This window comes from Dermacentor variabilis, unplaced genomic scaffold (assembly GCF_050947875.1).
Source record: "Dermacentor variabilis isolate Ectoservices unplaced genomic scaffold, ASM5094787v1 scaffold_20, whole genome shotgun sequence".
Taxonomy (NCBI): domain Eukaryota; kingdom Metazoa; phylum Arthropoda; class Arachnida; order Ixodida; family Ixodidae; genus Dermacentor; species Dermacentor variabilis.
This window is the reverse complement of record NW_027460368.1, coordinates 2,763,541-2,779,324: the sequence shown is the minus strand read 5'-3', so window position 1 is coordinate 2,779,324 and position 15,784 is coordinate 2,763,541. Positions and strand designations below refer to the sequence as shown.

At 44.4% G+C, this 15,784-nt stretch overlaps 2 protein-coding genes across 3 annotated transcripts in view; one reads left to right on the top strand and one right to left on the bottom strand.

Moving 5' to 3' along the window:
* The window catches only part of LOC142568505 (glycerophosphocholine phosphodiesterase GPCPD1-like), a 193,105-nt gene extending 186,644 nt beyond the window's left edge, over window positions 1–6,461 (bottom strand). For both annotated transcript variants that reach the window (XM_075678417.1, XM_075678423.1), the window contains exon 1: window positions 6,200–6,461. In XM_075678417.1, coding sequence (XP_075534532.1) covers window positions 6,200–6,217 — 18 coding nt within the window. In that variant the 5' untranslated portion in view covers window positions 6,218–6,461. The remainder of the gene's footprint in view (window positions 1–6,199) is intronic.
* Window positions 6,462–8,291: 1,830 nt separating this feature from the next.
* On the top strand, window positions 8,292–10,085 carry RIOK1 (RIO kinase 1). The gene has a single exon (XM_075678428.1). It carries the CDS (start codon window positions 8,416–8,418, stop codon window positions 10,063–10,065), a length of 1,650 nt encoding a protein of 549 aa, XP_075534543.1. The 5' UTR covers window positions 8,292–8,415; the 3' UTR covers window positions 10,066–10,085.
* Window positions 10,086–15,784: the final 5,699 nt, after the last annotated feature.

Here is a 15,784-nt window from a genome sequence, read left to right as displayed (position 1 = left end):
ACTGCAAGCAAAATAAATGGTTCCTGAATTTATCTCAATGGTGTTTAAGTGCAGATTGCACTACTCAGTTTTAAAAGTACTATTTATGTTGTTCAGTGAGATAAGTAGTACACTACATGTTCATATTTATAATATGCAAATGCTAGTAGGTAAAAAATTAATGATTATATACAGAGCTGATAACTAGGGAAAAATTGAGGGGTTCTCAGCATTATTTAATATAACGGATTTTTTTCATATTTTTCTCTCGGGGGGAAGGGGGGTTATTTTAACAATGGAATTAACAGTAAACACCTCTTGTCTTTACTGTCACAAACAAGTTAGAAAAGCATGTTTGAGGAAAGTGTTCTTTTTGAGTTTAATGTCACAAACAAGCTACGAAAGCATGCTTCACGAAAGCGTTCTCCTTAGCGAAATGCAGCTTGACGCTACAGATTCGATCTCCCACTATACCAGCCACACTCAAATAGAGATGGAATGCAAAAGCACCAGTGGACGGCACATCGGATGCCCAATAAAGGAACCCAAGAGTTCTAAATTTAACCCGGAGCCCACCATTACAATGTGCCGTGTAAACCGTGGGACAATTTGGGCTGTTAAGCTCTAGCCCATTTACATCAACACCGTCACCTTTGTCTTACCTGTACATACCATGATCATATATTTTCTTGCCTTCCTGTTCCTTTTCCTGCCCTCCTCCTATGTGTTTTCTGTCCCCAATCCCTTTCACTATGTTGTGTTGCATCTAGGTGGCTGCATATACATACCAGCAGAACGGTCTGCATTTCATTAAAGAGCTGCCTCTCTCTCTGGAATGCTAAACCACACCAATCAATTCTAAACAAAGGCATAACAGCACTGTGCCTACTGCAAAGCTACGCTTCAACAGCGTATTTCCAGACAGATGCACAAACATATTCAGAACCAGATGCAGGTCACTTATCAACATCACAAACACTTAGTGAAGAATTTCATGTCCCGATTCTTATGCCTTATCAAGGCAGGTCAAGCCATGTCACTGGTGGTGCTCAACTCACCACCTATCGAGTCCTCACTTGCTGCTACATTGACTGAAGGGCCCCAAAGCAGCTTCGGTGGCTTATGGGCTTGCACAGAACATGTGTGACGCTACTGCCCTGTCAAACACAGCTTATTCAAATGCAGAAAGCTAAATGCAAATGTGCAAAGCTGTGTGTCAAATGTGACATGCACAGTGTTCTGACGAATGCAAGATGTAGGAGTGCAATACTTCTGCTGCTGCCTTCTAGTATCACTTCTTTTCATGTCAAAAGAGGAGCCAGCCTAGGATTTGCAGCAAAGGCAGTGGGCAATACTATTGTGCTCCCATTTCTTCAGCAGGAGATTAGGATGATTCTCCAAGTAGATTTTCTTTCTTCTTGGTCTGCTGCTAAGACAAAAAAAAATTATGGGGTTTTACATGCCAAAACCATGATTTGATCATGAGGCACGCCGTAGTGGAAACCTCCAAAAATTTGGACCACCTTGGGTTCTTTAACGTGAACCTAAATCTAAGTATGTGGGGGTTTTCGCATTTCACCCCCATCAAAAGGCGGCCCCCGTGGCCGGGATTCGATCCTGTGACATCGTGCTCAACAGCCCAACACCACAGCCACTGAGCAACCACGGCGGGTTTATTTCCCACACAAAGTATGCGAATAAGTTAGTAGCACATTTGTGCAGGATGGCGCAGAGATGAAGGCAAAGTAAGCTCACTGTTGTAGCAACAATACGAAAATGAAGACATCAAGCAATGATAACAGAAGAGACTGATGAATGCAAGGGGCTTTCCGAAGGACGTTTACATATACAGGGTGTTTCAGCGAACACTTTCAAAAATTTTTAAAGGTTGCCTGTGGCAGATAGCTCAATTCTAGTTTATGAGCCGGTCTACTCAAAGCAACGGACACTACTTGCACAAAAAATTGAGATGCAAAATTGACTAATTAATAAAAATTCACTCATTTGGTTAACCAATTACATTATGGCCCATATTGCAATTTACGAATTATAGCCGTGGAGTTTGCAAGGCGGATCCACTTGGAACGAATTTTCAAGATGACACCAGTTTCGAGATATAAATTCCCGAACTTTGCGGAGAAATGCATTGGCGTTCCAGTTACTTGTCTGTTTCAGTGCATGAAACAACGTTTTGTTAACAAATTAATTGGAACGCCAATGCATTTTTCTGCAAAGTTCGGGAATTTATATCTTGAAACTGGTGTCATCTTGAATATTCGTTCCAAGTGGATCCGCCCTGCAAACTCCACGGCTATAATTTGTAAATTGCAATATGGGCCACAATGTAACTAGTTAACCAAATTAGCAAATTTATATTAATTAGTTGATTCTGCATCTCAATTTTTTGTGTAAGTATTGTCCACCACTTCGAGTAAACCAGCTCATCAACTAGAATTGTGATACCTGCCACAGGCAACATTTAAAGACATCTGAAAGTGATCGCTGAAACACCCTGCATTGTGCACACATTTGGTGACAATGTTTTCAAGCACGTAGTACACACAGACAGTACACATGAACTTATAGAGCTGACAAACTTGAAATGCAACACAAAACAACGTATACACTTAAATCATACAACAGTTATTTTTTTCTACCAGGATTACAGCTCATAGCACTTATTTACTTATAGGAAATGTGATCGTTAAGCAGAAAAGCTTTTATATAGTGTTGAAATTGAGGTGCACAAAAATCAGATTCCTGCTTGACAATATTTAATAGCTAGGGCGTATCTACCAATCTTGGCCTTCACATTCATGATTCGTTTGAGTGAATGTTGTTCACGGCTGTAACACAATGAACAAATGTGGCCAATTAATGTAAGAGCATCACTCTTTGTATCATAATGCTTGTTAGCTTCCCGAGTTTCACACTGTGGAAAGCACGCCATGCCATCCCAATGATGCAATTGAGGTAGAAAATACCTTTTGGAGCAATATCGAGCAATAAATTTCAATCGGCACGGATTGACACAGCATTCCCACCACTACTGCGACAAGACACTGCACCGGATTTTGTGTCCAATATAACGGGCAAGGCTCAAAGCATTATGAACGCTCATTTACGTTGCACATCATGAGCAGATTCAGATGCACATTCGATTCGGCAAGAAACAGCATTCCAATTACATTTACCTGGAGTAAAATTTTGGAGAAAGGGCCATCCATAAGTTTTGTGTTCATTAGTGCCTTTCGTAAGAATATGGTGAGAACACTATAATCAAACACATGTAGATGACATGATAATTAGCTTGCTCCCATGTTCAAAATTATGATACTACAATCAATGCATACAGGTGTGCGACAAAGATGTTCTTGTGGCATGATTGCAATATTATTTCAGCTTGGCGTGTCACGCCAGAAATATGCTATTGTTGCATTGAACAACAAATCCACTGATACAATTAAGCCACCCACAGAAGAGTGCGATGGTAGATTAAACTGCCATGTAGGTCAGAATTTGTTTTTGTGCAGGTACATGCTTGCATGCAAGCAGGGCTCCTATAGCTCAAGGGGATGCTAATGTAGTGTTATAAAGCAATCAAATTGTACATCCGGTTGGCCACGAAAGTACATGGGACATGGGCTCCACGACAAATGTAAGCTCTTGCTCTGTTGTATGGGGGCTTCTAATCTATAGAATCAAAGTATAAGTTATCGAAAACTACAACAGACTCCAACTTTGATTTCGAGGCTATTTGCCGAGACTTCGCGGGAATACAGCTTTTTTGCAAAACCTGCACGCCGAAAATTTTTGTAGCTGTCTGTGTTTTCATGCATGCTTGTACAAATGCAATTGACATGTTCGCGTGCTGGCAATTTCGTATGTCAGTGACATTGATTTATTGAAAACTTTGTTATTCCACCGCACCGGGATCCCCGCCTCTTACCCTACACGCAGGTAGGGCCGGAGGACGAAGCAGTTCCCGCAAGTTGAGGACAGCGAATCTTCACGGTATTAATGGCCAGGAGGATTGCTCGATGCTGGCAGTCTTCAGCCTCGCTCTGGAACAAGGCCTCCCAGGCTTCTCTACTGTCAATCTTTTCCTTGGCCCCTGGGGAGCCACCACACTCCCATATTACATGGTCTATAGTACCTTTCTCTTTACAAATTTTGCAGAGGGCGTCGTTATAGTCCCTCACCTGAGTTAAGTAGATCCAATATGGTGGTGTATAATTGTTTCCCTGGAGGCGCCACCAAATGCGAGCGTCCACCAGGGAGAGAGACCAATGCGGAGGTGCAAAGATTCTTTTGGGTTTGTAATGATTTACGATGTCCCTGTACGTGATGGTGCTATCTTTTATCCCTGGAACTGGCTGCTCTAGAGTTGTCCGGTGGTAGAGTGCTCACGCGAGCTCATGAGCAACTTCGTTACCTGGGACTTCTTCATGGGCTGGAACCCAAATAAAAGTTATGTCCCTCCTAGGAGGGTTCTTGAGTAGAATTGGGAGGGCCTCTTCCGAGATTCTCCCTTTGCTAAAATTTCGGACAGCTAATTTGCCATCGTATATTATGACTCCCGCTTTTGTACCCACACAAGTGAGCGCTACTGCAACCTCCTCGGTTGTACAGATGTCCCTCGTGCACGTGGAACACGCTATCTTAACGCGCATGTCGCCATCAACCACCGTCGATACCGCAGCCCTGTCTCTGACGCAAGCGGCGTCTACTTTATGCGCCAGTGTCTTTTTAGGTTTATTTACTAGAGCCTTAGCCCTGCGAGCTCTCGTCTCTTTGCTGTAGATAGGATGCATATTTTTAGGTAGGGGGGCAATTTGGAAGCGTTTACGCATGTCCAACAGAATGTTTTCTTGCCAGTCGGGGTATGCCTGTCGCATTGTATTCCTACCCATTTCATGACTTTTCTCCCTGTTTTGGACTGGCCTAATCTTTCCAAAAGACACTCATGCTGCCTCAGTGAGCTCAACTAGCGTGTTGTGAACCTCCATTTTGAGAAGGAGGTCTGTTGAGGCCGAGTTTGGGAGCCCTAAGGCTCTCGTAACGCTCTTCCTAATAATCGCATCTATTTTCTCTTTTTCTTCTTGTTTAAACACAAGATACACTGTGGCATACGCTCTTTGGCTGGTAATAAAGGCTTGCATGAGTCTGAGGAGGCTGTTCTCTTTGAGGCCCCTGCCTTTGAGTGCAACTCTCCGAAAGATCCCCGTGACCTGCGCCGCGTATACTTCTAGCTTCTTGATTGTCGTGAGGTCGTATTCATTTCTCTGGATATACATGCCCACAATTCTGATTTCCTCCACCTTGGGAATCTCAGTTCCGCTTACGAAAACACTGATGGGTCTACTGCTCCCAGTGTGTCCCCTTTGATGTTTTGGCTCAATGATTAATAGCGCCGATTTCTGTGGCGAGCATGCCAAGCCTCTGCTGGCCGCATACTCATATTCGCCGCTATCTGTAGTTTAAGTTCGATGGCTGCGTCACTCCCACTGTTAACCCAGATGTTGATATCACCCGCGTACATGCTAGATTGTCCACTGAAAAAAAAAAGAACAAAGAAAAAATATCGAAAATAAGGGCGGCGTTTGCGCTCCCTCCCGTTATAGTATGTTTATTGTGTCTGCAGCAACTTTTCCCAACGATTTGGCAAAGCCGTCACGCAGCGCAAATAATCTGATGCGTTTTTTTATGGCTTGGAAACCACGCGTCCGCGGTTTCTAAAAGTACCGTTAGTGTTTTAGCACCGCCTTCCGAGATTTGAAAACCTAAGAGAGCCATAGTTAAGCAAATTGGCAACCAAATGGTCTAGCTCACACGGATGAGCTGTCACATCATTTCCCGCCCTGATGTAAGCATACGTCAAAAGTTGGTCAGAACACAGTGGGCGGGAAAACAAAAATAGAAAATAGCCACGCGTCGTTTTCGGCGACGATAAAAGAAATATTTCATTCAGAATACATACACGTGTAGTAACAAAATGAGTGCATACTGGCAACCAAATCAAGAGTAAAAAATACTCTAGCATGTTATATCTAGCTCTTCCAAGAGCAAAGTTTTCTTTCTTTTTCCGGGCTTGGCTTGTTAGCTCAAAAGGCAAACCCAGAAATCACTCGCCGCATTTGACCAAGCTATTGCACGATGTTGTGCAAAAAGCTCTGTCTTCCGAATGAAGCTGGCGACGAGAACATTTGCATACACTTACCACATACAGACACTCCATTCCGGCAGTAAAGGGACGGCGCGTTCAAAGTTCGGAGAGCTGCTGCCGCCGCACTCACACACGACGCACTTGAGGACACGAAATCGCCTGCGGTTTAGCGACAAGCGCCCAATGAGAAAAGCCGTCTGCTTCGAACGAGACGGGCCGGGCCGCTGGTTTTGGCGCAGCGCTGAATGGACCTGCTCCGCACAACGGATCTCCGATAGCTTGCGCTTCCGATTAACGAAAGGTCAACAATCTCTAGCATCTCTAGCTCTGAATGAAACTATGAAGTCGTGGATATATGTCGTCACCACAATGCTTAGAAATAGCATGCCTTGCAGCGCACAAAAACGCATGTTATTGAAGTTTTTGCAACTCGTTCACTTTGAATTTGCTTCCTATAAACGTTACCTACCTTTTAAAATTGGCTGCATATCTAATCTCCACATCACTTTTCGCCACCAATGCATTTAATAGGTGCTGTCCAAATCCAAACCTCAAAAGATAGCGTCCTCTAGATTTTAAGCGCGAATCTTGAAGGCTGTGTTTTTTCATTTTGAATGCGACTGAAGGAAATTTGTAAGTTGTAAACACGTCATAAACGTCAACGTTCATGTCTAAATACACTGTATTCTAAGAATGTCAATAGCACCATAGAGTTTCCTACAGGAAACTCTATGAATAGCACCACCATAATTGATAAACGTCGGGATTCGGACACCACCTATGACTGGCTCACTGACTCACAGTAACGCTGAATAAAAAAAAAAAAGTAATTTCAAAGGCCACGCTTTGCGGGTTACATGCGTTGGAAACGATTGCAGAAGCCCAAAGTACGCTGCAGCACGACACGTTTCTTAACAAAAAATGAATGTAAAAATCTCCACGCTGTCAATAGCTAACTAACTGCGGTAAAAATGTTCGGTAAGTGACTGCAAACACTATATTTTATTCAGTACTTTCGAGCCTCAGATTAATGCCACAAACAATAGATGGTGTACAAATCCATGCCCCAACGGTGGCGTCCTCTAGATAAACAAATGTATATCTTATAGACTATGCTTTTGCTGTTTCCAAGCGGTGAAAGCAATTGCAAGAGCTAGAAACATGTCACAGGCATTGGGTTAGGATACTGGCTATTTTGCATTGCCATAGAATAAAGAACCAACTAGGCATTGCCTCCGAGGTGGAGGCGATCGGCTGTTCGCAACCATAGAGTTTCTCACTATAATACCTAGAGGGAAATCTGGCGCCACCGTCTATGGGAGTTTCTTAAGGGGGCACCGTGCCGTCATGGGAATGACGGTATCATAGAGGACGGTATATGTGTCTGCGAGGCTCGTGTTGGCTGGTGTTGTAAGAGGCTTCGTCTAAAACGTGGCTTTGGCTACATAAATAACGCGCTCTCAAAGTAAAATCCTAATTAAATGTTTCCATTCACGCATATTACATCTTTACTCACCCACAATGCATGATCAAGCGAAGAAAAGCAAGAACAGACGACTAACTGTTTCAAAGCGAGCGCGAACCTTGTCGTCTGTCCTCCAACTTTAGCGGCCCGCTGATATTTTTTACGTAACATATAGTCGTACACGCAATAGCAAGTTTTCATAGTTAAACAAAACATGTTTTCGCGTAATAATAAAGCTAAAATAGCTTTTTACGCGCTGTTTTAGTAGAAAATGAATCATTGTGACAGACGGAACGGTACTTGCCAGGCGCGTCTTCAAGGTGTCCTGTCTCTCCGAGAACGATGTCAATCCGAAGTCACAATATACCGGCATTCCCATGCATACCACAGCGCAGCAGCGCCAGATTTCCCTCTAGGTAATAGTGAGAAACTCTATGTTCGCAACCATCTGATGCACCATAATCTCAAAGGCCGTACTTGAATTTGGGCCAAGCACGCGCCAGGGCAACTGTAAAGACAGAAATGCGCCATAGCCCTCTTGTTCTGAACATAAACTAAACCTTAATTAGATTGCTAGAAATTATAACAAATATAGTGAAAATATTTTAGCGCCACATAGTAATCGCACAGTGTTACGCACGTGTTCCGCTAGCAAGACAAGCTCAAACAAAACCGATCCAATCCAAAGCATTAGTACGCATGTATATCACGCTGTCCACGCGGTTAATTTTGCCTTGTCGTCAAGTCATATGCTTTAATAGATCAGTCATCACGGAGAGACTGGTCAACAAATATTTGCGAAGAAATGAACTACCACGTCGTCGAGGGGCAATTCGACGACGCTGAAAGCGACGTTGACGTCTTGCATAGCGCCGAAGCGACGCCGAGCCTGGCCGTGTCATCGAGTGAACGCCACAGCCCAGAGCATCTGCCAAGCGACGACGACGACTCATTCGGCGAAGACGACCTCAGTGGCGACGACGGCTACGACTGGGACGACCTTTCCCGAGGGAGTGTGTACCACAACTCGGCCAGCGCCGGCAGTCGCCCGAATGCGCAACGTAGTGCCAACCCGAATTCATTCCAGTCCCAGTGTAAGGTTCTCTCTGGCAAGTACAGCGGGAAGATCAACCTACAAGCGTACTCTGGTCCAGCTGTGGCTGCTGGCGCGTTAAGTGTGTTGAACGAGGCGAGCCGCAGGCAAGACGCTGAGCGCGTCCGCGTCCGTGACAAGGTGGAAAGGGCGACAGCGGAGCAGGTCCTTGATCGCAGGACACGAATCATCCTGTTTAAGCTCCTGAACCGTGGCCTAGTGGAGCAGATAAATGGCTGCGTGAGCACGGGCAAAGAGGCCAATGTATATCATGCCACGGCGGGCGGTGACGGCGCTCCAGATCGTGCCATCAAGATCTACAAGACGTCCATCTTGGTTTTCAAAGACCGTGACCGCTATGTCACTGGCGAGTTCCGCTTCAGGAGCGGCTACTGCAGTAGCAACCCGCGCAAAATGGTCCGTACCTGGGCAGAAAAGGAGATGCGAAACCTCTCGCGAATATACGCCGCAGGCTTGCCTTGTCCAAAACCCATCGTTCTCCGAAGCCACGTGCTTGTCATGAACTTCGTCGGAAAGGATGGCTGGCCGGCACCCAAGCTCAAGGATGTCTCTCTGAGCGAATCCAAAGCGCGTGAGCTTTACAGAGACTGCATTATCTTGATGCGACGGCTCTACCACGAATGTCGCCTTGTGCACGCCGATCTAAGCGAGTACAACTTGCTATACCACGAAGGTAAGATTGTGATAATTGACGTGTCACAATCAGTTGAGCACGACCATCCGAATGCGCTCGAGTTTTTGCGCAAGGACTGCACCAACATCACAGACTTTTTCAGCAAGCGAGATGTGAAGACAATGAGTGTTCGGCAGCTGTTTGACTTTGTCACAGACCCAACCATTAACGAAGACAACATGGATGCTTACCTTGAGAAAGCACAGTCACTTGTTGAAGAAAGTGGTTCAGAAGCCACAAACCAAGTAGATGAGGAAGTTTTCAAGAAGACATACATACCCCACAGACTGGACGATGTGCTTGACTTTGAGAAGGACATTGTTGGTGTGCAGGAGGAAAACAAAGAAATTCTCTATCATACCATTACAGGCATGAAGCCTGACCTGTCAGGCCCAGCTGAGAAGCCTGCACTACTCGAGAATGGCTCAGATGACTCGTCCTCGGAGGTCAGTGAAAGTGACAGTGAATGTGAAGATGAGGAAAGTGAGGATGGCGATGACAAGGAGTCAAAATTTGTGCGCACAGCCAGGCCTAAAGGGGAGTCATTGGAAGAAAAGAGGGAAAGGAAAAAGGCAGTCAAGGATGCCAAGAAGGAGAAGCGCAAACTGAAGTTGCCTAAGCACGTCAAGAAGCGAAAAGAAAAGCAAGGAAAGGCACGCAAAAAATGAAGTTTCATTTTGAGGTTTCAGATTTATTGTGTGTGTGTGACATGACAAGCTCAGTCGAGCAACTGTCATTGCAAAACTAGAATGACAAGTGTTTCTTTAAACCAACAACACCTGCCACCGCGGCTGAGTTGTTATGGCATCCTGTTGGTAGACATGATGCCACAAGTTCAATTCCTGGCACTAGTGGTCAAATTTTAATTGGAGCATAAAGGCTAAACCCCATGAGAGTGATTTTATGCGCTACAGCGACAAGCGATGGCTTCGAGCGATGGATCGGGCCGTCGCTTGAACAGATCGCTCGGTCTTGTCGCTCAATCACTCGGTTCTGCAAATCTATAATTCATTGTTCGTCACCCGGAAGTGCTATGAGCGACTAGCCAATAGCGCGAAGCCGGAAGTGAAGGTGCGTTACTCAAATAGTACTGATTGACACACGGAATGAGCAAACGATTGAATTTTTATATGTGCAAGGATAACAACCTACTGCAAGACCTTTAGAAATATTTTATGCTGCTCTTTACAGTAAAATACATCAGCTTAATAAAGCACAAGTCACGCTAGATTCAACGCGTAGTTGCTGCCCTCATGCCGGCAACAACGAGGAGACGTTGCTCGAAATTGTCGCTCGTATGGGGTACTTGTAGGTCACGAGCGAACGCGACAGCGATCTCCATCGCATCGCTTGTCGCTGTCGCGCGCAAAATCGCTTCCATGGGGTTTATAATAAATGCTGAAATGCTCTTGTTGCAAGCATTTGCCACATAACAACAGGTGGCGAATGTTGACCCAGAGCCCTCCACTATGATTCCTGCCATAGCCAGTCTTGCTTTAGGGCGTTAAACTTTGCCAGTCACTGTCAATCAATGAGGTGAAAGCACAAAGCTGTAAAGGAAGCTTCTTTTAGAGCTTTGGGCTTGGTTTCAATTCCTAAACAATTTTATCCACCTTGCAGATATCTACTGGACTTGTTTGTTTATTTAATCTAATACACGTTCCACTCACCGAATTAGAACCATTTAGAGAATATTCTCTATTGCTCAGAGTGTTAACTGAGAACATTGTCAAAAGGCACCGAGACCTTTCATGTACATATGTGGACAAAAGTAATTGAAACACAGGAGCTGCTGCTGAAATGCATCCCAGTGCCCTCTAGCATCCTCAAGAAGAGGCTAGGAATTGGGTCACACATGTGCTCAGGCCAGCACTCTTAGCAGTTCGCACGTTTCAATCCGTTCCTTTATCCATGGATTGGAACATTGTTTGCAGCTTCTGCAGCTCGCATGATGCCGCTGATCGCATAGGTGTTTCTGTACTTCACATGGGCTAGGCACGTGTAGCTGTGGTATCAGCAACATGATAGTGAGTGTTCAGCTACACATGCCGTGGTGGCATAGTGGCTATGGCTACTAAGCCTGAGGGCACAAGACCATATCCCAGCCATGGCGGCCGTGGGGGCTAAATGCAAAAACACCTGTGTACCGTGCATTGGGCGCATGTTAAAGGGACTGACAATGAATTTTCATGGTACCCATTTTCTTTAGTGCAGTGGAAACCTTACCGGTCAGAGTGTCTAATCATGAAGTGGTAATGTGGAAAACGCATTGCAACATTTTTAATCTGAATTTTTCTGTCTGCAGTGAGGATGTAGTCGTTCACCGGAAGCATGCTGAAAACAGCGATAGGTGAACCTGATAGCGATTAAATGCTGGCATTAGTGAGAGGCAGACGAAAGGTGTGGCCGTAGCTGTGAGAAAGTATTTTGTTTATGAAGTTGATCCTGCTATTCATGTTTCCCGAAGTGTGAAAGTATTTCTGTGGTAATAGCTATGTGTTTTCGTGGTTTCCTGTCCAACTGCTTTGGTATTTAACCAGTCAAAACGAAACTAACAGGATCGAAAACGAAATGATGCTTTTACATGTGATGCGCAGTTCAGCATGCTGCTGTAGCCATACGTGCACTGATTTTCGAAGCATAGCATAAAGCACGAGTGTCTAATATACCAACTGCAATTTTAAGCAATAGTGATGCGGTACTTAATGTTGACTTACATACAGTAATCCTATAGAATACATCTGAAGTACCACACCGCCAGGCCTCGCCACTTACTGATTAGACTTTCTTTACCAATTTAAAATTATAATTCCTCCTTAAATCATGAACAGCATGCTGGATTTTATCACTATAAATCATGGTCCTTTCATTTCTGTAAATGTCTCGCAACACATTCTGGCCAGTTGTCAGTCCCTTTAAAGAACTCCAATAACCCCCTGAGTCCCGCACTATGACATGCCTCATAACTCATCATGTGAAACCCCAGAATTTTTGTTGCTCAGCCACAGAAGCTGCAAGCAACACTCCTATGTACAGGATAAAGAGAGGGGCAAACTGGCTATGATCACCGGCCTGCGTGCATGCGTGATCCAATTTCTAGCTTCCCCTCAAAGATGCTAGAAAGCAGTGGGTTTGGCACAGCTCCTGTATTCCAGTAACTTTTGTCTGTGGCTGTTTCATTAGCTCTGATGAACAGCAATGAATGGTTTACTTTTTCAACAAGCAAAACTGCTCTTGCATTAAGGCAAGTGATGATAGTGTGGTAGGAAAGGGGTTTATACCAGTTGCACATTGTGAAATAATGATCACCATTGAGAAAAATGTTTTCCGGTTGTATTTGGTGTTGATTCCTACCATTACTTGTCCATTTAAAGAAGCTTGTAACCTTTGCAGGCCTGCTCTAGAGGTAAAAACAATATTGCCAAATAAGGATGTTGCACTTTCCAGTATAATTTGTTTTGCACTTGCAGAAAAGAATTTCGGAAGCAATGCTTTCGTTGAAATAGTAAGTTCTTGTATTTGCATTGGTTGTCATGTGAGTTATGATCTCCGAGGAAAAGAAGCTGTATTTAAACTCTCATTTAAATTTCAGTTGCTTGTTCTGAGGACTGTTGATACAGATGATACTGCTGGCAGCATGGCTGACAGAGACAGACACGACATGTTCGTAGCATCTCTTGTCTGATTTTGTCTTGTCTGATGCAAAGGGCACACTTGTTCCACATTTCTGTGAAATTACCAGATGTGATAGTATACTAGTAGGTATGCACTTAGCTTGATCCATGAGGCGGCAACATCACCAGGGCAGCCATGCCAGTTGTGTCATTCATGCCTCATCGAACTGCTGACACCTGTCGTTGATGCCACTGTACGGACTTCATCGGTTGCTGATACGTCAGCTTGCACACTGCAGTATTTCATATGTGGTGCCATAAGCACTCATTTACTTAGCAGAAAGTCTTGCACAATGTCTGCTGTGCATCAACAGAGTTTGGGCACCATGGTGAACTGTGCTGTGTTGGGCTGCAGCAGCCACACTAGAATGAAGCCTGGGTGTCAGAATGTTGCTTTGGTTAGCTTCTCAATAGCTAAGGTAATCAAGGATCAATGCCAAAAGACCACAGAGCATGGGGAATGGTGGGGTGGTTTTGCCACATTAACCAGCGGGACACAGACCACACCGCAACACACTGCAAGTTCTGTGGTATGCACTTCGTTTTTGGTGAAGCAACCTGAACTTGACCTTGCACGATGTAAGTGCACCATGCAAGCCAAGCTCACACAGTGGGCTTCGTAATGGCAGCAGTTATGTTTACCGCAGAGGAGAGTAAAAATATAGTTTATGCGTAATTCATGCCGCATTCAAAGTAGCATGCATTTCTAGCCAGCACTAAACACTATAGAGTTAACTACTCAATGCATGCACATCATTCCACGCTCGTTGAAGCGCACAAAAATACCATTTGGAAATGACTGCAGGCAACTGGTTTCTCTTCCGGACAGTCGTTCGCTGTGGTTACGTAATCCACACAATGCTCCCCCAGCTTACTGCATGGGAAACACTGTCCCAAATAAACAGGGGAAGCCTGCTTACCTTTCTAATAGCAACCATGCTGTCTGCAAGCATTTTGACACATGGTTGCTACACCCAGCTGCTCATCATAACCCGCTAGGCAAGCAATGTCCTACATTTAAGGGCACTGTACCATTGCCTTGTTTTGTCTTGCCTTCCAGGGCCCCATTGGTTCTAACCAATGGGGCCACAGGCTGCAACACAGGCAGTTGGTGCTGTGTCTAGGTGCATAGGCAAGGTACATACAAAGGGTACAAAAAAAAACCCAAGCAATCTCATCCTCCTAAACCTCGGAGGGGAGATCGCAGAAATGCCCTCACGCTCAAGTTCCAGACATTGAGGAAGCCTGTCCACAATTTAAGAAGGTAATACAGCGTGCAGATATGGTAGTGGGAATGTGCAAAGCCACGTGCTTGCACATTCCCGCTTGCATAGCTGAGCTCTGTACCAGCCAATTTCACTGCCCATTTGTGCAACTGCAATTGTAAAGAAAGTCTAGAAACAGAGTACACAGCCTATGTCAGGAATTAATTTTGTGTAGAGGAATTCATTTACAGAAAGGCAGAGAGGTTGGCCTTAACTATAACTTGCTCTGGCCTGCTACTCAGCACTGTGGAAATGGGGACATGGAGGAAAAGAAGTGACGACGAAGAGAAGGAAGTGTGTATGTACAAGTCCACTATGTTGCAGCTTCCCTAAAGGCATATTACTAGTCTAGTGGCTTGTAAAAAAGGCTAAAGCTGCCTTTATAATTGTGGCTGTGAGTATAGTCGGTGGACCTCAAACATGACTACTGAATGTTGTTTCTGTCATGATAACACTACGTAATAAGGAGAAAGTTTAACTATGCACTGAAGCAACCAGACAGCCAACTAACTATCTACAACCCTCAGCTATCTCCACAGTTGCCTAATGTGCAGTCATTGTCAAAAAGTTTACATACCACAGAATCTGAGAAAAGTTTCCGAGCAATTTGTAACCAGCCAGTTAAAACCACACAAAACTGTTGTCCACATACATTTATTGATTTATTTTACAATACTGTAAGCCCTTTGCGAGCTGTTACAGGGTGAGAAAGAAAAAAATACAGAAGAAAAGAACATTGCTACAGGAACCACAATTCCAGCTTTCTCTGAAAAGTCTCGGCTGAACTGGTGTCATGAAACACGTGTGGATCAAGTTTATTAAATTCAACCATGGTTTTTGGGAGAAACGAGTACTTAAAGAGGTCAACTCTAGGTGCGATAGCGAATAGTTGGTTAGTGCAGGGAGATATTCTGCCCGGGGGTCAAATATGCAGAGCAGAGCCTAAGTTAAATTTATTTTCTTGAAGCACATAAACTTAAGACAAACTATTTTTCTACATGTGGCTAGTTTGGGGAGTTGGGCTTGGATACGCAGAGCTGGCACGGACTATGTTCTAGAGCAAGTGGAAAATATTAATCTTAAGGCTAACGTATCATTATAGTACAATACAGGCTGGAAGTTGGAATCTTGGGCTGCATGCTCAGGTTGAGCAAATACAGTTAAACCTCAATAAAAGAACTTCACTACAATAGGCACTTTGTTGCATAGCACTTTTGCTACATTAAAGTTCGACCTGGCATTCAAAGCAGTACAGTCATTTACATATATGCTAGTAGTACAAGCTTGAAATTGGAATCTTGGGCTGTGTGCCAAGGTTGTGAAAATATGCATTCAGCTTTTTCAAAGATCCCATGGCCTGTAAACTTTTGACACTAACTGCACAACCCCAGATCACTACTTGCTTGTATTTTTGGGGAATTCTGGTCACATTTGTGACAGGGAAGAGT

What these genes read in the sequence shown, in the direction of transcription:
- RIOK1 (XM_075678428.1), top strand. Translation starts at nt 8,416, where the DNA reads ATGAACTACCACGTCGTCGAGGGGCAATTCGACGACGCTGAAAGCGAC.